Source organism: Chiroxiphia lanceolata, chromosome 3, assembly GCF_009829145.1.
Source record: "Chiroxiphia lanceolata isolate bChiLan1 chromosome 3, bChiLan1.pri, whole genome shotgun sequence".
Lineage (NCBI taxonomy): Eukaryota > Metazoa > Chordata > Aves > Passeriformes > Pipridae > Chiroxiphia > Chiroxiphia lanceolata.
The window spans coordinates 86,306,740-86,334,369 of record NC_045639.1 but is presented as its reverse complement, the minus strand read 5'-3'; the positions used below and the strand labels follow the sequence as shown (position 1 = coordinate 86,334,369).

General features: G+C 36.5%; 1 protein-coding gene across 1 annotated transcript in view; it reads left to right on the top strand.

The window, feature by feature from the left end:
• Positions 1-27,630, top strand: part of RIMS1 (regulating synaptic membrane exocytosis 1) — a 319,714-nt gene that overhangs the window by 238,282 nt on the left and 53,802 nt on the right. Inside the window, 3 exon segments of the mRNA XM_032682385.1 lie at positions 3,254-3,283; positions 11,633-11,745; positions 19,996-20,162. Of these exon segments, the coding sequence (XP_032538276.1) occupies positions 3,254-3,283; positions 11,633-11,745; positions 19,996-20,162 (310 nt within the window).

Sequence of the window (27,630 nt, the reverse complement as noted above, 5' to 3'; positions counted from 1 at the left end):
AAATGAAACTACATTTTGATGGTCAGTATTGACATCCTGCGTTTCCAGGAAAACCTGTATGATATTCTATAAAGTATCATTTTTATAGTAAAGTATTTCTTTACACTCTATACAAATCCTGTTGTTCGGTGAGGGTTGAATATACATCTAAATAGATACATCTGTGAATCTAAGTCTGTTATACAAGTTGCTGTAAAAAGATTATGTGTCTGTATATCAAGGATGGGCTCCTTATTTGCTCTTTGCATATTCAGGAGACATAGAAGAATCCAGGAAAGTAATTTTATTACTCTTTAAAGCTCTCATTATGGAACAAATGAGAGTTAATGAAGGAGCAAGAGACTGGTAGCAGTTTTCATCTGGAGAAACAGAGTGATATTTTGGCTCAATCTTTACCTATCATGTCAAGTGATAATATCATGCTAATAAGGCTTCTTTAAGGACTGACATTGCATCTCAGACATTCCATTTTGTTGTCAAATTTAGAACTAAAAAAAGGTTGTTTCCTTGTCTCTACCAGATGATGTTGTTTTAGTTACTACTCTGGCTGGCAGCTTGAAAATCATAAAATTTCAACTTATGAGAACATAAGATAGTTTTACAAGGTACTTTATTTAAAATAAAAATCACAGAAGTAGTTGGTACAGAGAAGACCAAAGTAGTGCTCCCTATGCCATTACAAAAATAGGGTTGGTACTGCTGATCAGGAACAGAGAAAAAAAATGTAGAGAAAAATCCAGTTTAAGGACTAAAACCTCAAACCAGCACTGTTATGCACACTGGCAAAAAAAGAAAAGGCTTCTTGGTATTATGTTTTAAAAGGGAGAGCAGCTTTGTGTAACTTTGGAATAGAGGAGGGGCATAGTTATTTTCATTTGAGACAATTCTAACTAAATGTTTTTAGCAACTCCAGCACGCGCAGACATTTTAAAGTGGTTGCAGTTAAGATTGTAGGCTTCTGTAATTTTTAGGCAATATGATTTTTATTTTACTTACAGTAGTATTCGAGGAAGTCATAGCTGTATTTCTTTCCTTTACAACCCTGTCAACAGTATTTCTTGGAGTCAGAGACACATTGGGATGTTATCACATCTAAAAGTCTTGAGATGCTTTAATATTGGAAGTTAGTCTTGTAGACATGAGTCTGTGTGTGTTTTCAAGACATCACAATTTAATAGTCATTACCCTATCTTATGTTGCTGAAGAAGTGGTTTTGATTTTTTTTTTTGTGTTAACTGATAATTTTATAAAAGGACCTAATGCTGTGAAGATGTTTTGGCTCAGTGACTAAAGCAGTGAAATTCTAAGCCATGGTAAGGACAATGGTGTATTCTCAATATGTCATTCTGTGCTGAGCTGTAAGAGATTTGCTTCGCTGTTTTTTTTATTTGCATCATGTTTGAGTAGAACTGTGCAAATTGTTAAGAGGGGTGGGGATTCTGGGTTGACTTTGTTTTTCAGCTGTTTCTAAAACGACTTTGTGATGCAGTTGCGTTGTGTTTAAATGATACTTCTTTACAAAGCACACCTCTGTGATCTTTACTCAGTCTGTCCTCTGTCATTGCAGCTATCAAACATCATAGGAATTCTTGCTTGAATAGATTTGAGGGTGGGTCTCTGCACTTTCGTATAATGGTTAATCATTGTATTGATCAAGAAAATTAATACACCCTGAAGATCTGGAACTTTTTCCTTCACTCTTTTTTACCTGTAGTAGATAATAGTAGGGATTATAGTAGGAAATCTAGCAAGTAAATAACAAAAAAATGTTGTGTACTATTGAAATTTATGGACCAACAATATAAATACAATGATTGTAGTATAGAAACAGTCTTTCAGGGCTAATTCTTGCAAAACAGGTCTTTCTCCCTCTATCTGCTTCTGTTTGGGTCTTCACAGCATGGTTTCTTTTTCATAGCTTCAACAATGTAGTTTCCTATTTCAGAAGTCCTATAATGAGAGTAAGGTTTGTGATAATTAACAGTCTTTTTAAACATAAAGAATACCTGCAAACATAACTGAAGTAGGGTGGTTGTGTGTGTTTCCAGTGGCAATAGGCCTTATGGAGTGACACTGAGAAAAGCAGAAGTGTGTCCAGCATTAGGTATTGCTGTATCTTGGCTTATGTTGGAAAAGGCTGCACAAGCTTTGTACATAGCTTGTACACAGGGTGAAGTGCATGTGTGCATGTGTGCTACTGTTGTTACATGAGGAAAAACTACGTGAACATTCTGCTGGTGCTGAACGGGGATTACACGTATAAAGTTCATATGTGTAATATGTATACAATGGTAGTCACGTCACAGAGGAATGAAGTGTTTTGATGCCCTGTATTTCCTTTTTAACAAATAAGAATCATAACTTTGTACAGAAAATCAGTATGTTGTCAAATAGTACATTGAGTTGCAAGTATCTTTTTATATTTAACCAACTTAAGATCCTAAAAAAACCCCAAAAAACGAGTTGCTAGTGAAAACTGTTCCGTTTATATGTACTTGATCATTGAAATGTCATTGCAGTGAGAGTATGGTTGGGGTAAAGATAAAAGATCAAACCCTCTCAGTTAAAATCTTTTTTCTGATCTATCAATATAAGAAAAAGAAAAAGTCACCTCAGTTTTAGATTTCAGACTTTCAGTGTTGTTTGTTTTGTCTTCATATATCTGGTTTTATTTTTAAATTAATAGGTGGCACTTCATATTTTGAGGCAGCTTGTGGAATCTTTACTCACGTTGGAGAGCATTTTTTTTAGTATTGCTAACTCTTGCAAATAAGTACAAGCCTCATAATCTTGTATATTTGCCTGAAAAACTGATTTTCAGTAGTCCAGTGGTTATTGAGTATTATAGATTTCAATTAATAGAAAATAAATTTGTAACACTTATTATTGCAGAAAAGGCTTCAGAATCAAAAATAGTACTGTGTAGTTCAGGGACAATGATACTTAAAGCAATTTTAAGATTTTTATGTCATTCTTAAATTTGGGTATGATGGTACTGCTCTAGCAGAATACTTAAAGACTCCACAATCTGGTTCTCTGTAACTTCATTGTTCCTTTTAATTTTAAAGAAAAAGTCATAGGCTTTATTATTTGTCATGGTTTATCATTTTAATTTTCTACATTACTTTTACATATGCTGGAGTACTGCCTACTGTACATGCCATTGTCACATGTAACACATTTTGTTATCTAACTTTAAATTTGCTGATTTCTTTTTCTGTTTCCATCATTCCGTGCATTTAATTCATTGAAGAGCAAGAGACTTTTAACTCTCCCACAAAAGGTAAATATTTATGTAATTTTTTACAAATGTTTGGCGACTGTTGATACTGGCTTTTCCCTCAATATATGCCATGTCAGTATGTAATATTTAGTTAACAGTGTTTGGCATGTGAAAAAGTTCTTTCTCAAATATCTCTATGCTATCTCATGCCCCTCGTTAAAATCTGAAAATGGTTTCTCTTGTGATTTTTCGTGTTCTTATTGAAATGCAATATACTGGATTTAACAGGAGTAGTTATGATATTTTACATGGCTCAGAAGGTACTTGATTGAGGTGAAGTTCGCACAAAGAATTAAGATTTTTCCTCAACTGTTCTTGAGCACAGTATCTGCTTCTAATGATGCAACCATGGCCCTTGATATCTATGAAGAATGTTTCGTAGGTGTGCATCTAGGAACAGTTGGAGGTGACAATGACAGAAACTATCCTTTGTATGTAGAGAGATTCTGAGCTGTGTTCTATTTGCATGTCAATCCCATGACACTCAGAAAGTAAATCCTGATGTAGGACAAGTTTCTAGGGGCAGACATATGGTGCTCATCTCCTATGAATTTGACCTCCTATCAATTCTCCATGTCTGTACTGATACCAGTGAATCAAACAGCAGCTGTCTCATGAAATGCAAAGCGCAGTCTGTCATGTCTTTAAAGGCCACATTGCAGAGATATCCTATTTTTTTTCCCTTTAGCTGAAAGTAGAATTTATATCAAAATCCAAATGAAGTTTGGAGAGGAAAAAAATGAAAAAAAACCCCAACCTTTTCATTTGAAAAGCAAAATACTATGCTGCACAAACATTAATAATGCAGATTAACCTTTTCTAACCTTTATTCCTGAGTCCTGCACATCTTAGGAAATTCTGATCTGAATACAGGCTTTGGTGGGTCAAAGCCAAACTGTGAGTTGAACTTGAATCAAAGAATTTCCTTCTACTTTTTAGTTTTTGAAAGGGTGAATGCTTAGGTAAAATACAGCAGCGGCTCTACTAGCTATAAATTCCAACCCCGATGCCAAGCATACACGAATATGTTTTCACAATTATGCTAAAAAAAAGATGAAAAAAAATAATATTTAATTTAGGCATTAGCAATCACAGGTTGTTTTTGCAGGTTTAGGAATATGCTATGAAATGTCGTAAGAAAGTGCTAAGAGTGGTTGTTTTTACAAATTATTTGTCATTTTTTCTTTCTTCAATATTTGTATTTTTCTCAAACAGAACAGTACAAATCAATCTTACCTGTTTGTTGATTATGCCTCTTTCAAGTTCACAAACCTTGTCCTGTGATTTGGGCTGCAGTGGATGGTGTTTTGTTTAAAACAATGGACTTTATGCAGACAAACTAGACTGCCTTTAACAGGTTTGTAAAAAAACTTGTTTCCACAAGATTTGGATGGATCTGGCCCAAGACTTGGGCGTGTATAGAAGGTGGTGGCATATTTGCATGCAGATTCCTCTGGTTCAAGGATTGCAGATGCAACCCAGAGGCAGAAAAGAGGTGGGCAAAAGAAGAGGAGAGGGAAGAGGCGGAGTGCTGGCAGTTCTGGGGGACCATGAACATCTTAAATTGAGCTGACTTACACTAGTAGCCCAGTGTCACTTCTGATAAGAGGTTAAAAGAATAGACAGTAGGTGAATGGGAGATGAGGATGGGGGAGTTACAGGATATTATGTGAGAAGAGACAGAAATATGAGGGAAAGTGTATACTACAGATGTGAACACTGACCAGATAAATCTGCAACAAAGCAATCAAGCATCTGTCCCACGTTATCAATGGGAAAGGTTGAAAGTCTTCAGCAGATTATAAAAATGCTGACTAGGTTTGATGTCAAAACCAGTGGTTTACTTTTTATTCCAAATTTTAAGAGATATGTGTTTGTTTTCATGTTGTTTCATTTTAAATGGAAGCTTCTATGTGGATCATCCTTGAAAATCTTTGAGGAAGAACTGAATGTTGCATCAGCCAGTTCAGGTTTTTATTTTGGCTTATCTTCCCTCTGGAGTCGGTTCTGAAACTCAAGATGGCCACCATGCCTCTGTGGGTACTGGGAGATCCAAGCTCATTTCCCAGCTTGGAAGTCTGACAATGTGCTTTGGTCATGCCTTAATTCTGACTGGGAGGAGGTCCAGAGCAGTATCAGCTCCCATGGAAAGGAAATCCATGTGCACAAGCTTAAAGGAGCCACAGCAGCTCTACTCAGGTAGAGGGACCAGGGCTGCAGAGCAGGCTTCAGAGCCATCTCCCTTAATATCTGCGTGTTGACATGAAGTACTCTTCAAAGTTGTTTATGAAAGAAGCTGTAACAAGTTCTTTATCTTAGCAACAAGTTGATTTTTCAGTGTTACTAACCTTACCTTTCAAAACATTTATCTGCTCATGATTCCAAAATTTTGTATGGTTTTTCAATTTCATGGTAGACTTTGCTCTGAATTTTTGTAGTTGTGAAACCTGTCACAAGGATATTTTGTGCCTGCATATTGCAAAACTCATCTTGAAGGATGACCAGAAATAAACGAGACTCTGTATTATTTCTGAAATGGATCGTCCTGGTCCAACACCAGTGTGAATTCTCTTTTCTATGCCACACAGCCAGCTCTACACTAGGGGATTCTCCCATCCAAATCACACCACAGCTTTATTTCCCTGCCTTTGTTATGGACATAAGTTCTGCCTAGTTTCTTCTTCAGCTGCCACTTCTCAGTTCCTCAAACTAGATAGTTTTTTCCCCGATTCCCATCCACAGAGCATCTTAGTAGCACAGACAGATGAAGCTCCTGACTTTTGCTTGGTAGAAAGGCTAAGTGTACATGCTTCTAGGCTGCATTATAGCTGTAGCTCTTTGTCACTGTTCAGCTTTTTTACTGATTATTAAGACTGAAACTAAAGAATAGGTCAGACCTCTGTTGGCTTCTGGGATAAGTGCAATTCTCTGTTTCCCTGCTAGAACATGCTGGTTTTGCCCCAGAAACACTGTTACTATAAAATAGTCTTTATGAATTAAATTTTCACTTCAACTTACTTCTCAGTAGCTTCCTTATGCAAGCACTCTTTCTGTCATTTTACACTTCTAGACTTTTTCCTTTGAAGTTTGCATCATAAAGGATGTGTGATACATTCTGGAAAGAGTTACAGCTATCTGAAATCTTGATGCAAATTTCTTCTTGTTATGTAGCGTACTCAAACATTTAATAGTGCAATTAAGACTTGGAGTTTTCCGAGTTGTACTGTTTGCCTACACCTCCTCTTTCTGTCTTGATCATCTTCAGCAAAAACAAGGAGTGCCTCGAGAAAATTCTGTATTTGTTGTAGACTCCAGCATTACAGAAGATGGTACAGCCAGCACTGAGGCATCCATAGGTTTTCTGTAGCCTCGAAAAGACAAGTATGATTATCAGTTTTAATCACAGACCAGATAGTGTCACCAGTCATTCTGGCGTTAAGCCCATGCTTGGGTTTGGACAAGAATGTCCTTTCAGACACTTTCACTTAATGACTGCAAGTGATGGAAAACTGTTCCTCTGCTTAATCACTTGACTTTTTAAGCGTATGTGTTAGTACTTATCTGACTTTACCAACCTTTTTTTTCAAGTGTATGAGTGGGTACTTTTTAGATGTTATTTATTGACAAGAGTCACTGTTTTCCAAAGTCTGCAGAATGTAGAGTCTCTTTGATGATTGTTGTGATATGAAAGAGGTGGATATCTAAACAGTTAAAGCTCAGGAATTAAAACCTAGAGCTATAAAGGCAGGTATAGCATTTCTGCTGTTGCTTGCTAGTTTAGTATTCCTGCCTGTGTACAGTCCTTATTTAAATGATCCCACATAGTTTTCATACATTATGCTATCATCTTAATAGATGGGTGTTTATAGCATCATGACATTTAAGAAATTTTGTAATTTCTTAAAGTTTAGACCCCCTTTCATACCTTAAATAGAGAAGTTTAGGCCTTAAAAATACTTCAGTTTCTTTTGTGCAGGTCGCTGTTGTTAGTGCTGCTTTTTAGCTCTCACTAATTTTCATAGAATTGGTCTGTTGTTGATGCCAACGCAAATTTAATTTATTTTAAAATCACATTTCTTGAATTGTTAGATTCACATTCTGTGGATAACAGAAATGTGCCATATGATACTTTCTGTCTACCATAGTTTTATTTAAAAAAAAGAAAAATGTTATCTGTCCTATTACATTTAATACATCAGTATAGTATATTGTTTTTGTAGTATTATTGTTGTGTTATTTTGTACATAATTGAAAAGGTGTCATGGATTCTGAACAGTTAGGATTCTAGCCAGGTCTAACTTCTCTATCAGTTAAACAGCAGATAGGGGTTGAAACATGCCCATACTAGTTTTCTGAGGATAGGAATAAAAATGAGGGCTGTCAACTATTTAATGCCTTCAGATGTAACTATAAATCTTACCATAGTGCTCACATATTAAAAGGAGTATTACTAGTACATAAAGTCTTAGAAAACAGATAAAGTGTTAGAAAGATTAAGTGTCTCTCTCCTTTAATTAAAAACAACTGTTAGCTAGTCCTAATTTTCTCTGAGGGTAGATAGTAGGCTGAAAATGAGATCTGTAGCTACTTTCTTTAGTTTATTCCCTACTTCTTTTAAGTAGTGTATTATGGACTTGTGTATTTTATATAACCCCCAGTTTTCTTGCTGACGGTGATGCTATATGACATGGAACGTCCCTTTGGTCAATTAGGGTCAGCTGTCCCACCTGTCTCCTCTCACAGCCTACTTGGGGCTGTGGGGAGCCTGGATGGTATGGTGGGTTGCAGCATGAGAAATAGAGTGGGCCTTGGTGCTATGCAAGCCCTGCTCAGGAATTGCTGAAACATCAGTGTGTTATCAACACTTAGTTGCAACTCTAAACCTTGGCACCACGCAGGCAGCTGTGAAGCAAATTGCCTCCATCCCAGTCAGACCCAGTACACCTGGGATTATAGGAGTCAGACTGGTTTATAAATAGATTAATGGAATTCAAATACAACATGTTGATTCCATTCCTATGTCTGTCTTTTCTCTCCTGCATGGCTTGATTCTTTATGTACATTATTGTCTTACAACCTTCACATGATTTAATAGTAGTAAAATCTTTGACTATAAACTCTGACCCCTTATTTAAGTGGTCTGATCAATGAGTTCTTTTTTCAATTACTTCTTATACTGATCAATCTCACGTCTGAATCATCAGCTCTTGAAAAGGTCAGAGTTATAGCTCTTTGCAGTATAACTTCTGACACCAGAGAGTAAGATGTTGACAAAATTGTAGTAGCTGTAGTTACACCAATTATTTGAGACTCTTATGGTAAATCTCCATGTTTGTAATTTCCATGGCCACTGTACAATTTAAAGGTTTTAGGATTACAGTGCTTTGATCTGTAAGTTACTGTGTGGTCTTACCTCTAAAGACCTCTAAGAAAAGCACTCTGTAAATACTGATGGCCTAAAAGAAAGTATACCCTGTTTTTCTAAGAGGCAGGCTACGTTCTTGAAGTATTTTTTGTGTCAAGTTTTTGTTACCTGTGGTAACCAGCTGTGTTCCAAGAAAGTAATGTGATCATATGGTGTTGTTACCTATGGTTGTTACAGTTTTCCTACTGTGCTTTTGCTACGGTGTTAGATTTATTTCTGCTTCTTGTGATTAACATGTAAAGGTTATACCAGGCTACTTGTTAGGCAGATGAAATTTTCCATCACAGAACTGAGCTACAACATATGCTCAGATGTACTTGGTGAACAAAGCTAAAAAGAACACAGCTGTATTTTCTAGAGCAGACTTAATGTTTCATACAATTGCATGCTTAGAAATAAATTAACAGCCAATTGGTGCTAAATTCCGTTTTACTCCATGCACAACCCCAAATTTCTCCATTAGAGAATTTAGATTTACTTCACAGTCCCCATTAATTGTTCTCATGTTATTTTATATAATGATATCTAACAATGAAAACCAAAACATAAATGTGTTAAGATTGAGGATTTAAAAATAACAAAAATCAAGAATTACAGAATTAAAGTTGATTTACCCAATCTTGACTTCATTAATAATCTCTGAAACAGCATTTCATCACATAATAGAATATTCTTTCTCAGGCATCATAACTAATACAGACTAACATTATATCATACACATTGTTTAGTATAACATACAGTTGACAGGGTAAAGCACCTAAAATTCACACAATGAAAGAGTGATTTTTTTAGAGTAACTCTAATCTGTGCACCATACACAGATAGGGCTAAATTTTTAAAGGGGTCTCATTTTTCCCTCTGATTTCATATCCTCAGTCTATTTCATGCATGTATGATAGGATTAAGATATCAAATTTTTTACTCCACTCCCTAATTGATATATCTTAATCCTTTCATATCTGTCCTTAAAATAAGAGGCCATCTTTAAAAATTTCACCTAAAGTGCTCAATTTTGCCTTCAGATACCTCCATGCAACTTCCATTGAAGTAATTGGAGCTGTGCCTGCATATCTGATGGTGGAACTGGACTCATTGCAATTAAGGTACACATTTACTGACATAATTAGTCATCTGGAATAATTGCTGGGCCCAGTGTGACATTCTGCGTGTGCAGAATTTGATAGATTAAACTCTGCGTGTGGGAGATTGAGGATTATGATAACTTTATTCCATGCCTTAAATTTGCAGTTGTAGCAGAATTTTAATGTAAATTGATGTATTTAATTTTCCTATTTTTAAATAAGAAATGTGGAAGGAGGACGTGAAAGCAACATACTTTTCACAGTGATGTCTGTGTATATTCTTTCATACCGAACCAGCACATAGATATTCTGTTATTTCCACATTTACAGATGGTAAATGTGCACACAAGCATGATTTGGGCAGTAACATACAGTTTAAAATATCCAATCCTGAGCTGACTGCTTTTTTTTTGCCCTTGTATCTTTGTGCTTGCAAAGCACAAACAAAAAAATAAGTGTGTAAAGAATGCCACAATTAACTAACAGCATAAAAGCCACATATGAGAAGTTCAGTACTTCTTAATTCCAAATACAAATCTTTAACAGATGTGATACAGTACTTCATTTCCACTGTTTTAAAATTCTCTGCATTTTGTGATTGCAAGTTGATTCCATGCAGTTTTTAAATTGCTGTCTCTCTCCCATCATTGGTCTGGGGCGGGCTGTTTGACTTTTAAAAGTAGTTGTTTTGGAGAGAGTAATATAAATCCGTGATTGACCCAAAAGCAGAAGATTTTGTGGAGGTTTTCCCAAATAAAAATGTGACCACAAATGCCAGCTTAAAAACAGTTAAACCACAGTGAACATAGTGAGTACTCTTGTGATTTAGTTACTGATGAATATTTGGGTCGAACTGCTAAAAAGTGCCAGTTCTCATGGTATTGTAGTTCCAGTATTGTTTTGCATTTACAGTGTTCCAAATTTAAGAATACATAGTTCCCTCTGAAATTTATTCACTACCACAAAGGTTAACTTATTTTAAGGAATCCTTAGCCCAAAGGCTTTTGCACTACTCTGTCTGTTAGTGCAGGGTCATCTACCTGTGGCAGGCACAGTCAATATCAATTGACAATTAATTATTTCATTGAGTTAATTAATTAACTTGTTCGAATTGAAGAAGATGCTCTTTATAGCCCCCCAGCTTCTTGAAAGCTTAAGATAAGACTTCTGTTTTTAATAAAACACTGCTATAGGAAAATTTAAAACACAAGAAAAAATAAATTACTTGAAATAAAGGTGAACCTTTGAGAGCAAAGTAGTGATTTTAAAGGACTTTTTGTTTAAAAAAAAAAAGCTACAAAAATACTGTATTTTTGATATGACTGGTTGAATGAAGATATTATTCCTCTCAAATAGTCTGTAGCTATGGCAAGCAGTTATGTTTCAAGATAGTAGTAGGAGTTAATTACTTTAAAAATAAATTTTAATATCTGCTCAATGGATTAGTGCTTAGAGTGCCATTGTAATATTTTATACATTTAAGCAAATACATTGTTAGATGATCATGGATTTATGTCCCCTGCATCCAGAATATTTAACAGGTTTATAATTCAGCCTATCAGCTAAATTCTTTCGCTCTTTTCATATTTGTTGCACCAGCTTGATTATGTGTAGGAATTGGGATGTCTGCCCATTTTCAGGTAAAGACTCTCGCAATGGAAATGGTTGATTTCTTGACATTAGTGTTCCCTTGTTCTGTGCTTACACCCTGCTTGTTCTACATGTTTGTACATTTCTTTGTTTCGTGGAAATGGAAATAAGCTAAAATTGTTGCTAAACCATTTGTTCTTTTCGAAAAATTTTTCACTATTTTTAATTGATCTTCATTGTGTGTTTTTGCAGCAAGCTTAGTAGTGGAAGAGCGAACGAGACAGATGAAAATGAAAGTGCACCGTTATAATCAGACATCAGGGTCTGGTTCTAGCCAAGAACATGAGCGTGAGCAATATACCAAGGTAAAGTCAGTAGTAATGGAATGATACTTTGGCCTGAAAACTGAGGGCATAAACCTGTTTATTTAAAATATTATATAACCTTCAAGAACACTGTGTTTTAAAGCCTGGCAGAAATGTCTTCAAGTAATAGCTTTTTAACATCATTTTTGCCCCCTTCTGATGTGCATTAAACTTAGTCCTTGATGTCACCTAAAAAGAACCTGTAGATAACAAAACACTTCAAACTTAATTCAGGAAAGAAAGATCCTTCAATAGCTGTTAAACAAAGCCATATCACCTCTAGTTTAGGAAGGCCCTGGCCTGCAAATCCCTTGAGGCTGGAAAAGTAGGCCATGAAAGTATCATGGTATGTTGGCCCTACTCTAGACCCTTGCTGATATCTGATGTGTAGAGAGCTAGGCAGAATTAGATCCAATCCCATGCAGCTGTTCTCATATTTCTATAATTTTTTGCATCCTAATAATATCATAGATAAAGTATTTCCTTTCTTGAAACACATACTGATTAATTTGATCTCCTTTTGTAATAAAAGCGTAAAGATTTTTTGTGATAATGAAGTATACTTAAAATTATGTTAATGATGTTATATAAAGGATTTTTTTTCTTGATAATGCTAAAATGATTATTGTATAACCTTGTAAATTTAAACTGTATAGGCTTCTAAGCAAATTGCTGTAAATGTCTTGCACATCTGCTCTGCCACTTAGGAATCAAACTGTGAGGAGCTGGATGCTGCTGGAGGCACAGGTTAAAATAATGGTTAAGTGAGGTACTCAGCTGAAACAAAATCAGAAATTTATTTTGAAATTGTTAAATAGGAAATTGGGCAACTAACTTGTAATATGTAAAAAATTTCAAAGTTTGGTTCAAAAACTTTTTCCAGTTAAATATGCAGACAACTTTAATACAGATATTTCTGTTTTGACACCACCTCTTTGTGAACACAAAACTTCCTCAAAAGGAAGAGAAACAAGAGAAACAAGGCTTAGGTCCTCAATTGTCAAATTGTGGGATATGAGTGCTATTAAAATACCTCAATATTTGGGATGGAAACTTCCAATGAGATGCTTTATCAGAAGCAAGAATTTGTATAATTAGAAAAGCTCATTTGATGGTTTGGCGTTACCTTCAGAAGAAGTCGACTCAGGGCAAAAAGGTGAGATGCACTGTCTCTGCAGTACTTCCCAACCAATAAACACATTAGAAAAAACAGTAAAACTGGGGTTGATAAAGTTTGCTGGAGAGAAAGGTAATATGTAATCTGAGGACTTTTACCAGGATTTGACCAGAGATGTTTTTTTAGAGTCAAAGGCCAGTTTTCTCATTTGGATTGTATGGGCTTACACATTGATTGAAATTTGTGTATTTTACATTATGAAACATATTTTTTAATCCCAAGTCTATAATACTTATCATAAGCATAATTTTTGCTCCCCGGTATGTTTTTCTTATTTTAGTGTAGATCCAATGTATGGTTAAATACCTGTTAGAAAACATCAACCTTCAATGTTACAGTTTTCTCTAATCCTTTAGAATCTTGAGTTTTCTGGTATCTTCTTTTGTTTTTAAGTATATGTGGAAGTTAAATCAAAATTGAAAGTGGGATTAGTACTAAATAAAAAGAACACTGAAAATTCTTTTATTCAGAATTTTTTTCCAAGAGTATGAGGACAACTTTGAGGAAGCAAATTCTCTGTAAGTTGTTATAAGAAAAATATTTTTGGAGCACCTGATGTTCTGACATGCATGTACTCTTTTTAATGCTAAAAACAGTAGTAAGGAGAATAAATTAGTTGCCCTGGAGTTTAAATCTTTAACTTTTCATGTATTTTCTACATAATAATGCTTCAGTCCTAGAGAGGATGGTCCAAACTAGAATTAATTTCAAGTGCTGAGAAGAAATTATATTAGCCCATTCTAACACTCTTTATGATATTCAGTGTTGTAGCTATTTGCTTCATATCACTATGGTTGGTGATAGTCATTCTTTTAAAAATGTTACCAAAGCAAACCTTATGCTACTGTCTTTACCCTGAGAAAATGCTGAAAGAGTCAAGAAAATAACCCAAACAGATGAAGAGTTAGACAGCTCTAATGAAAAGGTAGTAAGGCGGTGCAGTAATGCTGATGACTGAGACTTCTAAGAACTGAAGACTATATCTAGTTTCTGCTGCCAAAATCTGTGAAAAGTCTTTGAAAGCTGCAGAAGAAGACTTACTTTAAATAAAAAAAAACACTTAAGTGGTATAGGGAAAAATAAATATTAACTGACTAGTAAAGAAATGGCCATTGAAAGCAGTTTGTCCCTTTTTAACAGAAACACTTCTTTCTTTCCCAAGTATCAGTGTTTGCCCGTTGCCTCAGAAAATAAATATATTCATTAGAGAAATTATGCTGAGCTGCATATTGATAAAATATTCCCTTCTCTGTTTCAGAGCAATCAGCTCACATGGATTTGATTCTTCCCTATTTTAGCATTTGCAAATATGCTTGTTCTATTTACATATAAAATTCTCTAAACCTCTCAAAAATTTTCCCTCAGTGTGGACTGGATCACATTTGCAGTAGTTAATTATGCATATACAAAATAATTCCTTAGCTTTTCTGTTGTATTTAAACAAGCAGTTTTTTTTCCAGAGGTATTGTAACCTGGCCTTTGCAATTTCCAGTCCATTTCTGGTGCATTTCTTCCATTTTCGTAATTTTTCCCACTCAGTTTCTCAGTCTTCTAGTCTCAGTAAGCAAGCAATAGTTTTCTAAGCATGCACCACGGAAGTTGTGTTTGAACATCCATTAATGGATTTTGAATAGGTAAATGTCTGCTCTGTAAAATCTGTATATGTCTTCTGGCACTCTGTGGATTTAATTTAATATCTGCAAGGAAGAGCTGGGTAGGAGACTTGGAATGGTAGGAGGTTGACTGTTAAGTTTTATGGGATGCTGGGCAAGGCACTTGGGGCTATGTATAGAAAATGCTCTTGGACACTGATGTGGTATCTTTTTTGATCCCCCTTCACCCACCTTCAAGAAAAAAATATTTGCTATACATCATATTGTTACAACAGTCACTCCTGTACTGGTTGGATTTCACAAAATTCAGTGAGGTCCATTCATTCAACTCATGGGCTTCACTGGAGTTTCCTCATAGCTTGACTTGCCCATATTTACTGTTCCCTGTTAGGAAGCTGAGTAGTGTTCATAATAGTTTAGTTGGATACAATTATGAGAATAGTTATTTAGAATCACTGATGCTTAGTGGGCTCTTGAGCATTAGGTGAGCTGCTCCTAAGACAGATGCTGTTGGAGTCAGTGATGAGTCCTGAACATACCAAGGTGCTGACTGCTGGGCTGTGATCCCTGGCAGCATTCAGAGGAACCCTATGTGAGTGGTAATAAAACTCAAGGTCGTTTGTACGAGTCAGTGTTTTCTGACAAAATTCTTTGTTAGAGTAAGGTGCCTCAAAAGATAACTGTGATCCCAAGAGTTGCATGAACCTCTGGCTGAATCTAGGCCTTAATGTATCTGGTCTGGTTTTCTCTTTCCTCATGTTAATGTCCTCATTTTAATGCCCATTTAATTTTCTCGTTTAATTCCCTCATTTTAAGCACATAATGAGGTATATGTTTGTAGAGATTAGTTACCTGGGGCTTTTTTTGTAGTCAAAGGAGGGCACACTCCTTCAATTTTCAAAGCTGTGAACTCTTTGTTCTTCATTGTTTTGGGAGATAAATGTAGAAATATAAATACTTGTTAATATGGAAGATAATTTAATTATAATGGACTATTAAATTACTTCCAAAATGTGCCTTGTAATCAATAAAATTGCAAACATTGGTAGTTGTTAAGGAGCTGTAAAAGTATTTGTGAAGTGCCCTCTTTTGGTTTATGTCTATGTTCTTCCCATTGATGCTAACACATCTGCAGTTCATCATACCTCTTTTTCTCCTTTTTGATGCTGTAGAAGAAGCAACAGTTCCACAGGTGGTAAAGTGAATGGAAGAACTGAATTTCAGCTGTTTATAGACTTCTGTCTTTGTAATGCAGACACAGAGAGTGCAGATAGTTTGGGCATTTGAAACTAGCTGCTATTAAGGTTAAAAACCCAGACCTAATCTTTAGTAATTGCTATGAAAGTTACTGCAAACTTCAGCAACTCTCCTAATGTGATAAATAGTGCACCTTGGAACAGAAATATTTCATAAGCTTTAAGATCGAGAGTTGAAAGAGAAATGATTACATGGAACATATATTTTATTTTGAAGCTTAAAAATTATATAGTAGTTAAATATAACATGTCAGGGAAATTTATTTCAAATAGAAAGCTATAAAGAGCAGCAGTTTTCTGCTTTGCAGTAGAACTGTATCATATTACTTTTGAGCCCAGGTGAAAACCTGAAGGCATTACTTCATTGCAGATACCAAATAAGAGGATCTTAGCCCATGATATTTTTTTCTGAATGATAAGTTCAGGTGTATTGCAACAGTAAAATATTCTCATTTTAGAGATCACTGCTTTGTGGAAGAGTGCTATTTACTTCTCTTTATATTCTAAGGGAAAAAGTATTAACTTCAAAATTGCTTTCATTTCATTCATCTGTTAGCTGAGATGACTGATTATCAGACTGTATGAGGGCTGGGTAGGAAATCAGTAGGAAAAGTGTATGCCCCCTGTAGAGGTTGGTGAATTGATTAGAAGCAGCAGCTATGGGAAGGAAGAGGTAAATCCGAAAGTAGTAGCAAAATGTAAACATTGTAGCACTTAGCATTAACTTTCATCATCGCCACTTTTTGTCCTAATCTCTATTTCTGTGAAGGGAAAGGTTTTCAGTTTCTGAGGGAATTACAGCCCTCATATGCAGTATAAAGGGGTAGGAAAACCTTGGTCATGGCATGAAAATCTCATTTAGGAAGGGATATTCCATGTTTTCTGCACTAGCTGTATGATTGCAATACAAAGGCAAGTAGAGGACATGGATTCAGTTTTTTCTTTGTCTCCTATCTCACCACAAAACTTTCTTAACCAACACATGAAAAACTGTCTTTTAAGCCAGTCTGATACCTACAAAACAGTTCCATTTTTTACAGACTGCTGGACTATAGGGAGCCAGACAGGGTGATGATATCTATATAGCTCTCACTTACAGTAAATGGTTTCATACTGATACTGAACAGTCATTCATGAGGCTTAACTGCTAAACACACAAACCGGGACCTCTAATTTTCCTCTTAGTGTCCTAACCACTAAGCTGCATGACTGTGTTTGATGCTTTCTCTCTCTCCCTCCTCCCCATCTTTCCCAGCCCATGAAAGGTGGAGCAAATTCAGCACAAGTGAAACAGAGTCTTCTTTCTGACTGAAGTCCTGACATAGTCCACTGAGTTCAACTTTGTTATTTTGCTGTTGAATCATAAGTTGAGTGCTAAACAAACAGCCAGATTCAGGTGTGGTTTGGGACAAAGGCTAGCAGCCTACACCTCCCTCAGTACTTAGAAAGAAGACAGGCTTCTGGCAGGACAGAGGAAGTCACTGCATCTGGACTTGATGGTTCCCTCGATGGGAGAGTCAGCCTTCTCCAGCAGCACGTCATGGTTGCTCAGGGACCACATGAGTCTTCTACCATTGCAGATTCACTGTATACTCTCTCAAACTCAGAGGCACAAAGAGAATATGGACTTTTTGGTGAGGAAGAAAAGAAACTGAGCATTACAAAGGTAGAGGGGAGAAGTCACTTTGTCTTCAGCAAATACAAATAAAACATTGAAGTATTTCTGAGACAGTCTCTTACCATGCATAAAGAAACGCCATGCATTTGAGAGAGATTGCTTGCTTATATTTAAAAAAACCCAGTTTTTAAAACCTGACCTACAGAGGAACAATTTCTAGATATAATTTAAATATAGAGGATGGGTAAAATACCTATTTCACTGAAGTCAACATATATTTTATTACTTAATGGGATGATGATTTCTTTTGCGGATTGCAATTCTGTTTAGCTCAATGGAAAACCAGATCATTCTATTTGTTCAGATGTTTTTCATATTTTTAGATGTCTCATTTTTAGAGTAACTTGAAGGATTCTTTAGGAATTTTTTAGGTATTCTTCATAAAACATCAAAGCTGTCTCAGGAGTGGGGCAGTTTAACTTAAACTGGAAACAGTTAACCATTCAGATTTCCAGCCTCTGAAGGTTTATGTTTAGCTTAAGTAAAAAGTTTTCATAGCTTTTATTCTTGCTTTGAATTTTCTCTTGGACTTTATAAGAAAAAGATGACAACTTATTATGAGATAGACCTGGTAAGAATTAGTATGCTTTGTGTCCATTTTGGAGAGGTTATTTTGCAATCTGAAAGACAACAAGCAACAAAATTGTTTAACAGACTCTACAAGCTGCTTCCAAAAGCTGATCTGAACAAACATGTCAGCATAGTCTCACCTTAATCCCATTGGTCATTTATACTCAGATAAATCACACCAAGTCACTTGGAAAGAGAACCTCCTGATAAATTCTTGCTGTAGTTGAAAATATTTTTGATTATAGAAGTTCTTGAGTCCTCTGTTACCCACTTTATTAAATCAGAGTTCTGCTGCATCTGTTTCCATGTCAATGCCTGTTAGACAAGTTATTCTGAAATGATCTGCAGAGTTTCATTTAGTATTTGAAGCCGAAAATTTACCTTTAGTAAACCAGAGCTTTCTCTCCCGCAGTTGTTTTTATTCAGTCAGCCAGTGCAAGGCCCTCATAGGGTACTGCTAAAAGTTTTTGCTAAGGAGTGTGCTAATACACACCTGAAAAACACACCGAAATAGTTAATTTGTATAATCTCTGTTTCTTCTGCAGATTTCTGTATTTACAGTTGGTGCTTAAAATCATCTTTATTCCTTCCCTTTCTCTACTCCTATTAACTTCCTCATTTTATCTTCAATATTTTACCAAGAGGTTTCCAAGTGTGCTGTGGAGACCTCAAAAATAGTTGCTGAAAGGCACTGGAGCAGGAGAAGATAAACCTGGCTTGAGGACAGGAGACCTGATACATTCACCTGTACAAACTCAAGCTTATGTTTGCCAGAGTTTTAAAGTTAAGTCATGGCATTTCCTGACTGACTCAGCCTGCAACCCAGTGCCTAGTTGGAATTTGGATATTCACAGACTGTCACAGATTTGTGTATGATTCATAAATAAACTTTTATGCCTTGTGATTTTACAGAGCACAGATCTGGAAAATGAACTCCCTAGAGTTTCAAGTCAAAAACTGCCTAGTTCTCCTACATGTTAATAGTTTTCCCATAACATACCATGGGAAGTATGCCATTGATTAAGTTGCTTTCCAGGCAAGAGTACTTGCTTTCTAATGATAGTGGGTTTTTGTTCTGTGAACCTGACAATTATTTGATCCACATGTCTATGTGAGTGAAAATTTAGGTAAGTGTGGCATTGCTAGGATTTAAGCCTCCTTTTATATCTGTCTAACTGATGTTATCAGCAATAAGAGCATTATCTAATAGGCAGTGTGGTGTCACAGTTGATTTTGACTAATCAGGCTTCAACTCTTAGGAAAAGTAAAATAACTTCTGTCCACATATTCCTCCTGCTGGGTCTTCTGCTAGTTCTAGTGTGTGTGGATGTAAAAGCAATTAGGTCAGGGAACTGATCTGCCTGAAAAGAAATACTATATTTGCCGAGTTACCTTTCTGCCTAACTAGTCCTCTAGTATCACAATGCAAAGAGATATTTTGAGACAGAAAATGTACTTTTTCAAATTTTTTCATAGAACTTAGGAACTGAAATCAGTTCCCAATATCAACTTCATGTAGCATTACATTTCATTCAGGCTTATATGCAGTTCTGTTCCAAACTAACTCTGTACAGGTATTTCATAGCATATATTTTTAGTATTTTAAAAATTTAAAAAAGAGTCTATAGTCAAACAGATGGTATGCATGTGCTTGAGATGTCTGTCCACTGCATAAATATTTCATTATTGTAGTTCCAGTGTATTGAAGAACCAGCAGCTTATTTGATTTCCAATGCTGTATTTTATTCAAAGTATCTTCTTTAGTCCATAAATAGTGTTTGATTTCTACACTAGACATGAAGGCATTATTTAATGCAGGCAATTCTTTGAATTTCATACAATTTTCTTAGATCTAAAAGCAGTTAGAGAGAATTGTCATACCTAGGTCATTTGTTGTCTCAATAAATGTGTTATGTTTTGATGAGACTCCTCACCCTTTCTTTTCTTGATCTCTAGTATAATATACAAACAGATCAGTACAGAAGTTGTGATAACGTCTCTGCCAAATCATCAGATAGTGATGTCAGTGATGTGTCAGCCATTTCCAGAACCAGCAGTGCCTCACGCCTCAGCAGCACAAGTTTTATGTCAGAGCAATCTGAGCGCCCTCGGGGCAGGATCAGGTGAGTTCTCCATGCAGCTTCAATTATATCACACTCCCTCTTTCATTTAGTGCCAAAATATAACCATAAATCCTTGAAACTAGGTAACCACAACGTAAGAATTTATGGGAAATGTTATGCTCATATTAGCTGTCTTCTATTTCTGGCCTAAAATGACAATATTTTTGCAGTTGTCCATTTAAAACAGAAAGCAAACTTCCCATCAGGAGATAACAGATTAATGCAAGTATTTATGGCAAGTTGAACTTGACCACAGGCTATCATCTCATTGTTGCCCAAGAATCAGTGTAATCAATATGTCAGTAAGCTATTACAGGAGAAATATTACTAGATTTTTTTATTTAAACAATTTTTTCCCATAAAAGCTTAGTTTCTCTTTCTCTCAATCTATTTATTTTTCCCTACCTACCTGCTTTTATTTTGCTATTTTCATGTATATGATAAATTCCGAGATTTGAAACAAGTATTCGTATAGTAATTTTGATATCTCTTGTTCAAAAGTCGATTAATTCATTTGCATTATCAATAATCAAATATATCTTCCATCCTTGATACTAATCTATTCTGGGTTTAATAATTTTTTAGATGCACAGATTACTTTTTGTTTTCATTTAACTTGATGACAAAACTCCCAGCAGCTATAACGGCTGTAAGATTGGCTTGGTAGTCTTTGATTACATCTGCCAATTTCTAAACTTGCAAAAATTTGACTTGAAGTGTTATAAGACACAAGAAGGATTAGGAACTAAAAGAAATTATCCTTATGAGGAAATCAGTCTGATAAAATTCTGAAAGGCATCATTTAGCACCTCAGAACACTCCTAGATAGACTCAGTATCTGAGAAGCTCAACTGCATACTTTTTGATCTGTTTATGCAATGGGAAGGGATGTTAGGGAAACTCAGAAACTGGCCTCTATGTTTGAGCTAGGTCCATCTCATTTTCTTTTTAAGGAATGTTCAAGGTCATGTTTCAGATTGGTGAAGGTATAACCTGACCTCTGCAGTAATCCACAATCCAGCAGAATGCTGCAGTGGAACTGTAAATGTATTTAAAGTCATTTCAATTCATGTTCTTAAATGCTGACTTCATTGTGTCCTAGATTTTCAATGTTTGTCTCTTAAAAAAAGGTTTATTCATACCAAAATACCTATATTTTCTTGATATTGAATTTTCTCAGCTAAACCCTCTCACAATATCTTTGGCAGGTTCAACAAAATCAGAATTTTCCTATAAATATGTCCAACAGATTTTATCAGAAATTTTCCTTGAGTTCAGGATTCCAGAATATCAGAACCAGAAGAACCTCATGTGAGCCTGGAAGGGGTGAAACCTAGGGTCAAATCCTCAAACTATTCCATTCTTATGAGTAGCAGAGCACCTTGGGTACAGGATTAGCTGACCTAGTGTACAAAATGAAGTGTCTACAAGGGTAGTTCCAGTTCAGCTTCACTCTAGACCAGTAAAGTGAGATGTAATTGGAATTCAAATGTCTTCCCTTTCTGATGCTGTCCACAGAATCCGTACTTTAGAAACTAGGCACTTTCTTCTTGCTTGCTTTAATCTTCTCTAAATTCAGGTATTACTTCTATAGCAAACAAAATGTATAGTAATAACATACAGTGCCATTCCTTCAGTAGGAATAGGAGGAGAAAATCGACAGATTCATAAATTAAGCATAACTGGCAATAACTTTCTTCTAAGCCATCTGTGGTTCTGCTCCCCTGAAAGACCTGTTAAAATAAGTGGGACATGCCTAATGTACTATCTTTGCAATTAGCCTATTTCAACCATTAAGTACTGTGGAGTGAAATTTAAAATAATTTTGATGTTATTTGGGAAAACATTGTATCCATCTGATTAACATCATGTTCAAAATTTTCCATTTGAGTTGTCCACAATTATTTTCTGATGTTTTCCTATCGTAACTATAAAAAGGTCAAAGTATTTAGAGACCTGCAAAAATGTTGTATCATGGGAATAAGATATCAAGAGAGATCAGAATGGAAGGAAGTTGGATGTTGAAGAAAAAGAAGGCATTTTGCTCATTACTTAGCCAAAGTCAGCTTCTTACTCTCCCATGTCTATACTGGTAGCCTCTATCACATAGTCCTCAGTCAATTCTTTCTGCTGCTTGCTTATTACAAGAGAACGAAGAGTTAATTTGGGGAGGGGATTGATTGTATTAGGAACAATTTTTTGTGGTTTGAGATTCATTCTATTTAACTTCAGCCTTAAAGACTATGTTAGATTCACATAAAAAATAGGGTTTTGTTTAATTATTTGTCTAACTTACCTAAGCCATCATTACAAAGAAGAAAACACCTATTATGTTGTTATTCACCTCATCTTCAGATGAATGTCAAAGACAGGTCCTTTTCTAGCATGAATTGTTGAAGGAACCCTAGATGGCTGGTTTAGATTGGTTGCTTTATTTTCTGACATCTAAAATTGAGTTAAATGGATTCTTTCTCTCAATTACTATTACTTCTTTAAGGTCAAGGAATTAGAAATTTGAAGTTCAAGCTTGATTAGTAGTTGGAAGTTCAAATTTTAGTTTTGTGTTCAAAGAACCTGATGTTAACATGTATCAAGCAGGATGGGAAAGGATGGGATGGGATGGTTGAGTGGGAGCAAGATTCCTGGTCTGCATCAACTTTGGAAAGGGTGTCTGTATCTCTTTCTCCATTGAGCAGAGAAAAATTAATCCTAGGGCTATTGACCAGCAAGCTGAGTTAATAAAATTAAATGGAGAAACGTGACTGGATAGTAGTCTGGGTTCAGATTAGTAACCTGAAGTGAAACGCTGCTCTTTTAACATTTTTACATGAGCTAAAAAACACTAGCTAGTTATTCATATTGAGAGTTGTGGTGCCAAATTTCTGAATGTGAAGTGTGCCAGTTTAAGACAGCAGTGTTTTACATAATGTTGATAGTATAATCCCATCATTGCCAAGACTAGATAACTATTTTTAAGGCTAATTTCACCCTGCATTAAGAGTATTACTGGTATTCCTCATTTGAAATTTGAAAACTACATCTTTATTAAGAATTATGTTTAGTATCTTAATAAATGTGTGGTATAGCACCATTATGTCTGTGCCAGATTTTAATCTGATTTTACATGATTTGCTTAATTGAATGCTAAAGTTTAATTAAAATATTTTAAATGAGCTTATCAAGGAAAGAGGATAATGTAATGGATTGTAACAGTGGACTTAAACCAGCCCTAATTTATTACACTTATGCCACTGAATGGCTTGTATCACAAACTCATATATGCTTCCTGGCATTTCTGTTCTTGGTATGTAATTGAAGGAAAAGAATTTTTTTGATTCATACTCTCACACTCTATGTGGGAAACCTTTTCTTCCCTGATTTCCAGAACAGCGTGTGCAACTTGCATGTAGCTGTTGCTTTTTCAGTACACTAACACTTAGTACACTTGATTTTGAAACAGGAATGATGGAAGAGAGAAATGATCATACATGATGAAGTGGGGAAGTAGTTGATGGGTTGATAAGCAAAGGGTGCAGAGTGACGGAAACAGGCAGGACATCATAGACAACAAAACAGGACAGGAAGGAGCCACCCAAAGTGTATGCACATGTATAAGGGTGTGATTGAGAGGACAGCATTCAAAGGAAGCTCTCATCCCTTTTCTGGGAGGTCAGCACAAGTGAGTGACTCTCCAAATGGCTTGTGCTCTAATGCATGGGGAACAAACAAAAGGACTTAGAGGTTTGCTGTGCAGCTTGCAGGGTTGTGATTCATCATGATCACATAGATGTGGTGGGATAGTGCACATGACTGGAGCGCTGCAATCCGTGGAAGCACAGGCCTGAATGGAAAGGAAGGGATGTAGCTCTTTGTGTGAGAGATAGCAGAGTATGCAGGGAGCTCTACCGAGAGATGGGTCATGAACCAGCTGAGAGTTTATGGGTTAGGATTAGAAGCCCAAACAATGTCATGGTATTGTGGGTGTCTCCTATGGACTTCCTAATCAGGAAGAAGAATTAAATGAAACCTTCTTTCAATTACAGACTCTGGTTTTGATGGGGAACTTAAACCATCCTGGTATCTGCTGTTTGAACAATACAGTAAGGCACAAGCAATCCAGAGGGTTTCTGTAGTGTGTTGATGACCAGAGGGAAAGTGAAGCAAGGACTCAGCAGAGAATGGTCAGATCAGGGAACATTTAAACAAGCTGGACATGTACAAGTTATTGAAAAAAATGTACCCATGAGTACTAAGTAAGCTGGTGTTACCTCATGTCATTGCAAGGCCACTGAATAATCTTTGGAACATCATGGCAATTAGGGAATGTTGTTGAAGACTGGAAGAAAGACTATCATCACTACTATTTCAAGAAGAACAAGGAATCTGGGAAACTATAGCCCGGTCAACCTCAGCTCAACCTCTGGTTAGGCAATGGTGCAAATAATCCTGGAAACCATTTTCAAACACACAGAACAAGAGGATGATTGTGAATAGTCAGCATGAATTTACAAAGGCAATAGCCTTTTTTCATTAGTTGACCAACTTGATGGATGAGGGGAGAACAGCAGATGGTCTCTAAGTTGTCTCTACGAAGGACTTGAGCACCATCCTCTGAAACACTCTTGTAGGCAAAGTGAGGAAGCACAGCCTAGGAAATTGAACAGTGAGGCAGATTTAAAACTGGCTGAATGCCAGGCTCAGGTTAATGTGATCTGTGACACAAAGTCTATCTGGAGGCAAGTCACCTGTGGTATACACCTAGGGTTAATATCATGGCATCTTCGTTAGTGATTAGAGTGATGGAACAGAACACACCCTTGTCAGGCTTGCAGACAACAGAAATATGATAGGAATAGTTGATACAGCAGGTGGATGTGACACTATTCAGAGGGATTTTACAAGATGCAGAAATAGGTCAATAGGAACCTCATTAAGTTCAACAAGGGAAATGCAAAATCCTGTGACTGCAGAGGAATAACCTCATGTACCACTGCACACTGGGAGCTCACAGCTGGAAAGCACCTTTGCAGCTGGAAAGAAGCTTTGCAGGAAAGACCCTAGGATCTTTATGGATTCTAAGTTGCACCTGAGCCAGCAATGCCTCCTTTCCCTAAAGAATATTAGCACCATCCTAGACTGCATTAGGAATAGTGTTTCCAGCAGGTTGAGGAACATGATCCTTCCCCCTCAGTATAGCTGAGTAGCTTGAGTGAGACACATGTGGAGTGCTGAGTCAAGTGCTGGGCTCCCCAGTACAAGAGACACAGAGCTACTGGAGCAAGTCCAGCAAAGGGCAATAGAGACGATGAAGGGGTTAGAGTATCTGTCATGGAGAGGCCAAGAGAGCTGGGAGTGTTCTTCCTGGTGAAGAGAAAGCTCAAGGGGGATCTTACCAATCTGCATAAATACCTGCTGAAAGTAGAGAAGAAAAAGCCAAGTTCCTCTCAGTGAGAGGATGAGAGGCAATGAGCACAAACTGAAATAAGGCAAATCCCACATAAACATGAGAAAAACCTTTTTTCTGCAAAACTTACTGAACACTGGGACAGGTAGCTCAGAGGTGTTGTGCAGCCTCAGTATCTGGGAATATTGAAAACCCAACTTGATATGGCCCTGAGCAACCTGCTCTTGTCAACCCTGGATTAAACAGGAGGGTTGGACTAAACAATCTCCAAAGGTGTCCTCCAACCTTAACTACTTTTTGACTCTCTTTTCAGATTTTCATTTCATGCTGATTATTATGCTGTTCCCTTGCATAAAATGCTTGGTGTCATTAGTTTGGAGCCAGGTGAGGTAACTTGAGGTTTGTCATCTCGTTTAAGACAAATAGCCCCACTGATCTGCAGAAGATCTCTCAAGGTGATGTAGCCAGAGGTCACTCTCTGGACTGGAAATAGATTTTCTCCCATTGGTTTTCCATCCTCCCACATAGTACATTGGAGCTAATTTTATACAATTTATAGTGATGAGGGGGAATGGAGTAGAGAGGGTCTGAAGGATCTTCTGAGCTCTTCTCAGGCTTCCCTAAAGTGCTGCCTATTACATCATAAACGTATATGATGTGACTTGTGAAATACAGTTGTTCAGTCCTTCCCCCACCCTCTCTTTAGACTAGGGCTGCATCCATCCTTGTCAGCACACTGATTCACTGCACTGCAGAGCCAGCTGAGCAAAGTTTAAGTTCATGTCATCACAGCCAAGGAAAACAATACACCGAGGCTTTTCATGCATATGATTAAAATCTTTATATTGAATTTGAGCTAGTGCACAGGGTGTAGTCACGATACTTTACTCATGGAAAAAGCAAAATGTAAAATCTTTTAATTATTACTATAGGTATTGCAAACAGAACTAGTGGAGGCAACAATAGAACACTGAAGGTTATTCATCAATAAAAGTAAATCACATGGAAAATGGGAACAAATTCACAAGTAGTTTCAGACTGGCTTTGTTGAGATATTCACATGTTCTAAACCAAGGAGAAGATCCTGAAAATATGTGGAGTATAACAGATTTTTTTGTATCTTGCATATGTTTGATACCATATTTCTTATACAAACTGGTATAAGGGCAAGTTCATGTTTTATGAAGAAAGCTATATAGAATTGCAGTGAAATATGCAGTCCTGGAGTCTAGCATAAGACGGATCTATTTGGGTACACTAGGTAAAATTGGATATTCCTGGGGTTTATAGCTCTCATTACTGGTATTCTGTATAAAGATAAATGTTATTTTAATTGTGCAAGGTGCTATCACCCCAGATCCTTGTCTGGCAAAGGAGATGCTGTCATGTACTTGGAATCATGGTGGTTCCTCGTTCTAGTATTTTGAGGGCCTTCAAGGTGCCATACTAGAAGACACAGTAGATTCATCTTGTGTACTATGTATACTGTGGCACTGCCAAGCAGATTGAAACAAAATAATCTTATTACTTGCATATCTTGTGCATGCCTAGCTGTATGCCATCAGGTGTGTTAATGTGCTCTGATCTGGGTCTCTTGCTCAGAAGTAGATGCTACCAGTATATGAAGGGCTAGATATTAGTGACCACAAGTCTCCACAGCTACACAAAAAACAGCAGTGTAGCAATATTAGTCTGCATCACTTTGAAAATCTGGTCCTTAAACAGCATCTTCAAAGGGATGTTTCCTGCTTTTGTTGTTAAATTCTGCCATGTGCAGCATTTCAATGCATTGCAGTGGAAGGGCTGTTTCAGGTTTCTCAGGCCTAAAGCATGACACAGTCAATTACATAACTGCAACCATGGCAGAAATGATGAATTCTGCTGCATATGTATTCACATATGAATCAGATCAACCTTTTCAGTTGTACCTTTTCTAAAGAGTCTTGGACTAATTTCTCGTTTGCTAATTATTTTCCATATTATACCTGCTTCAAAGCCTGCATAGCTAAGGCCTTGCAAATTCATAGATGGCTACAGCTGTAACTTATCATCTGGACCACAGAC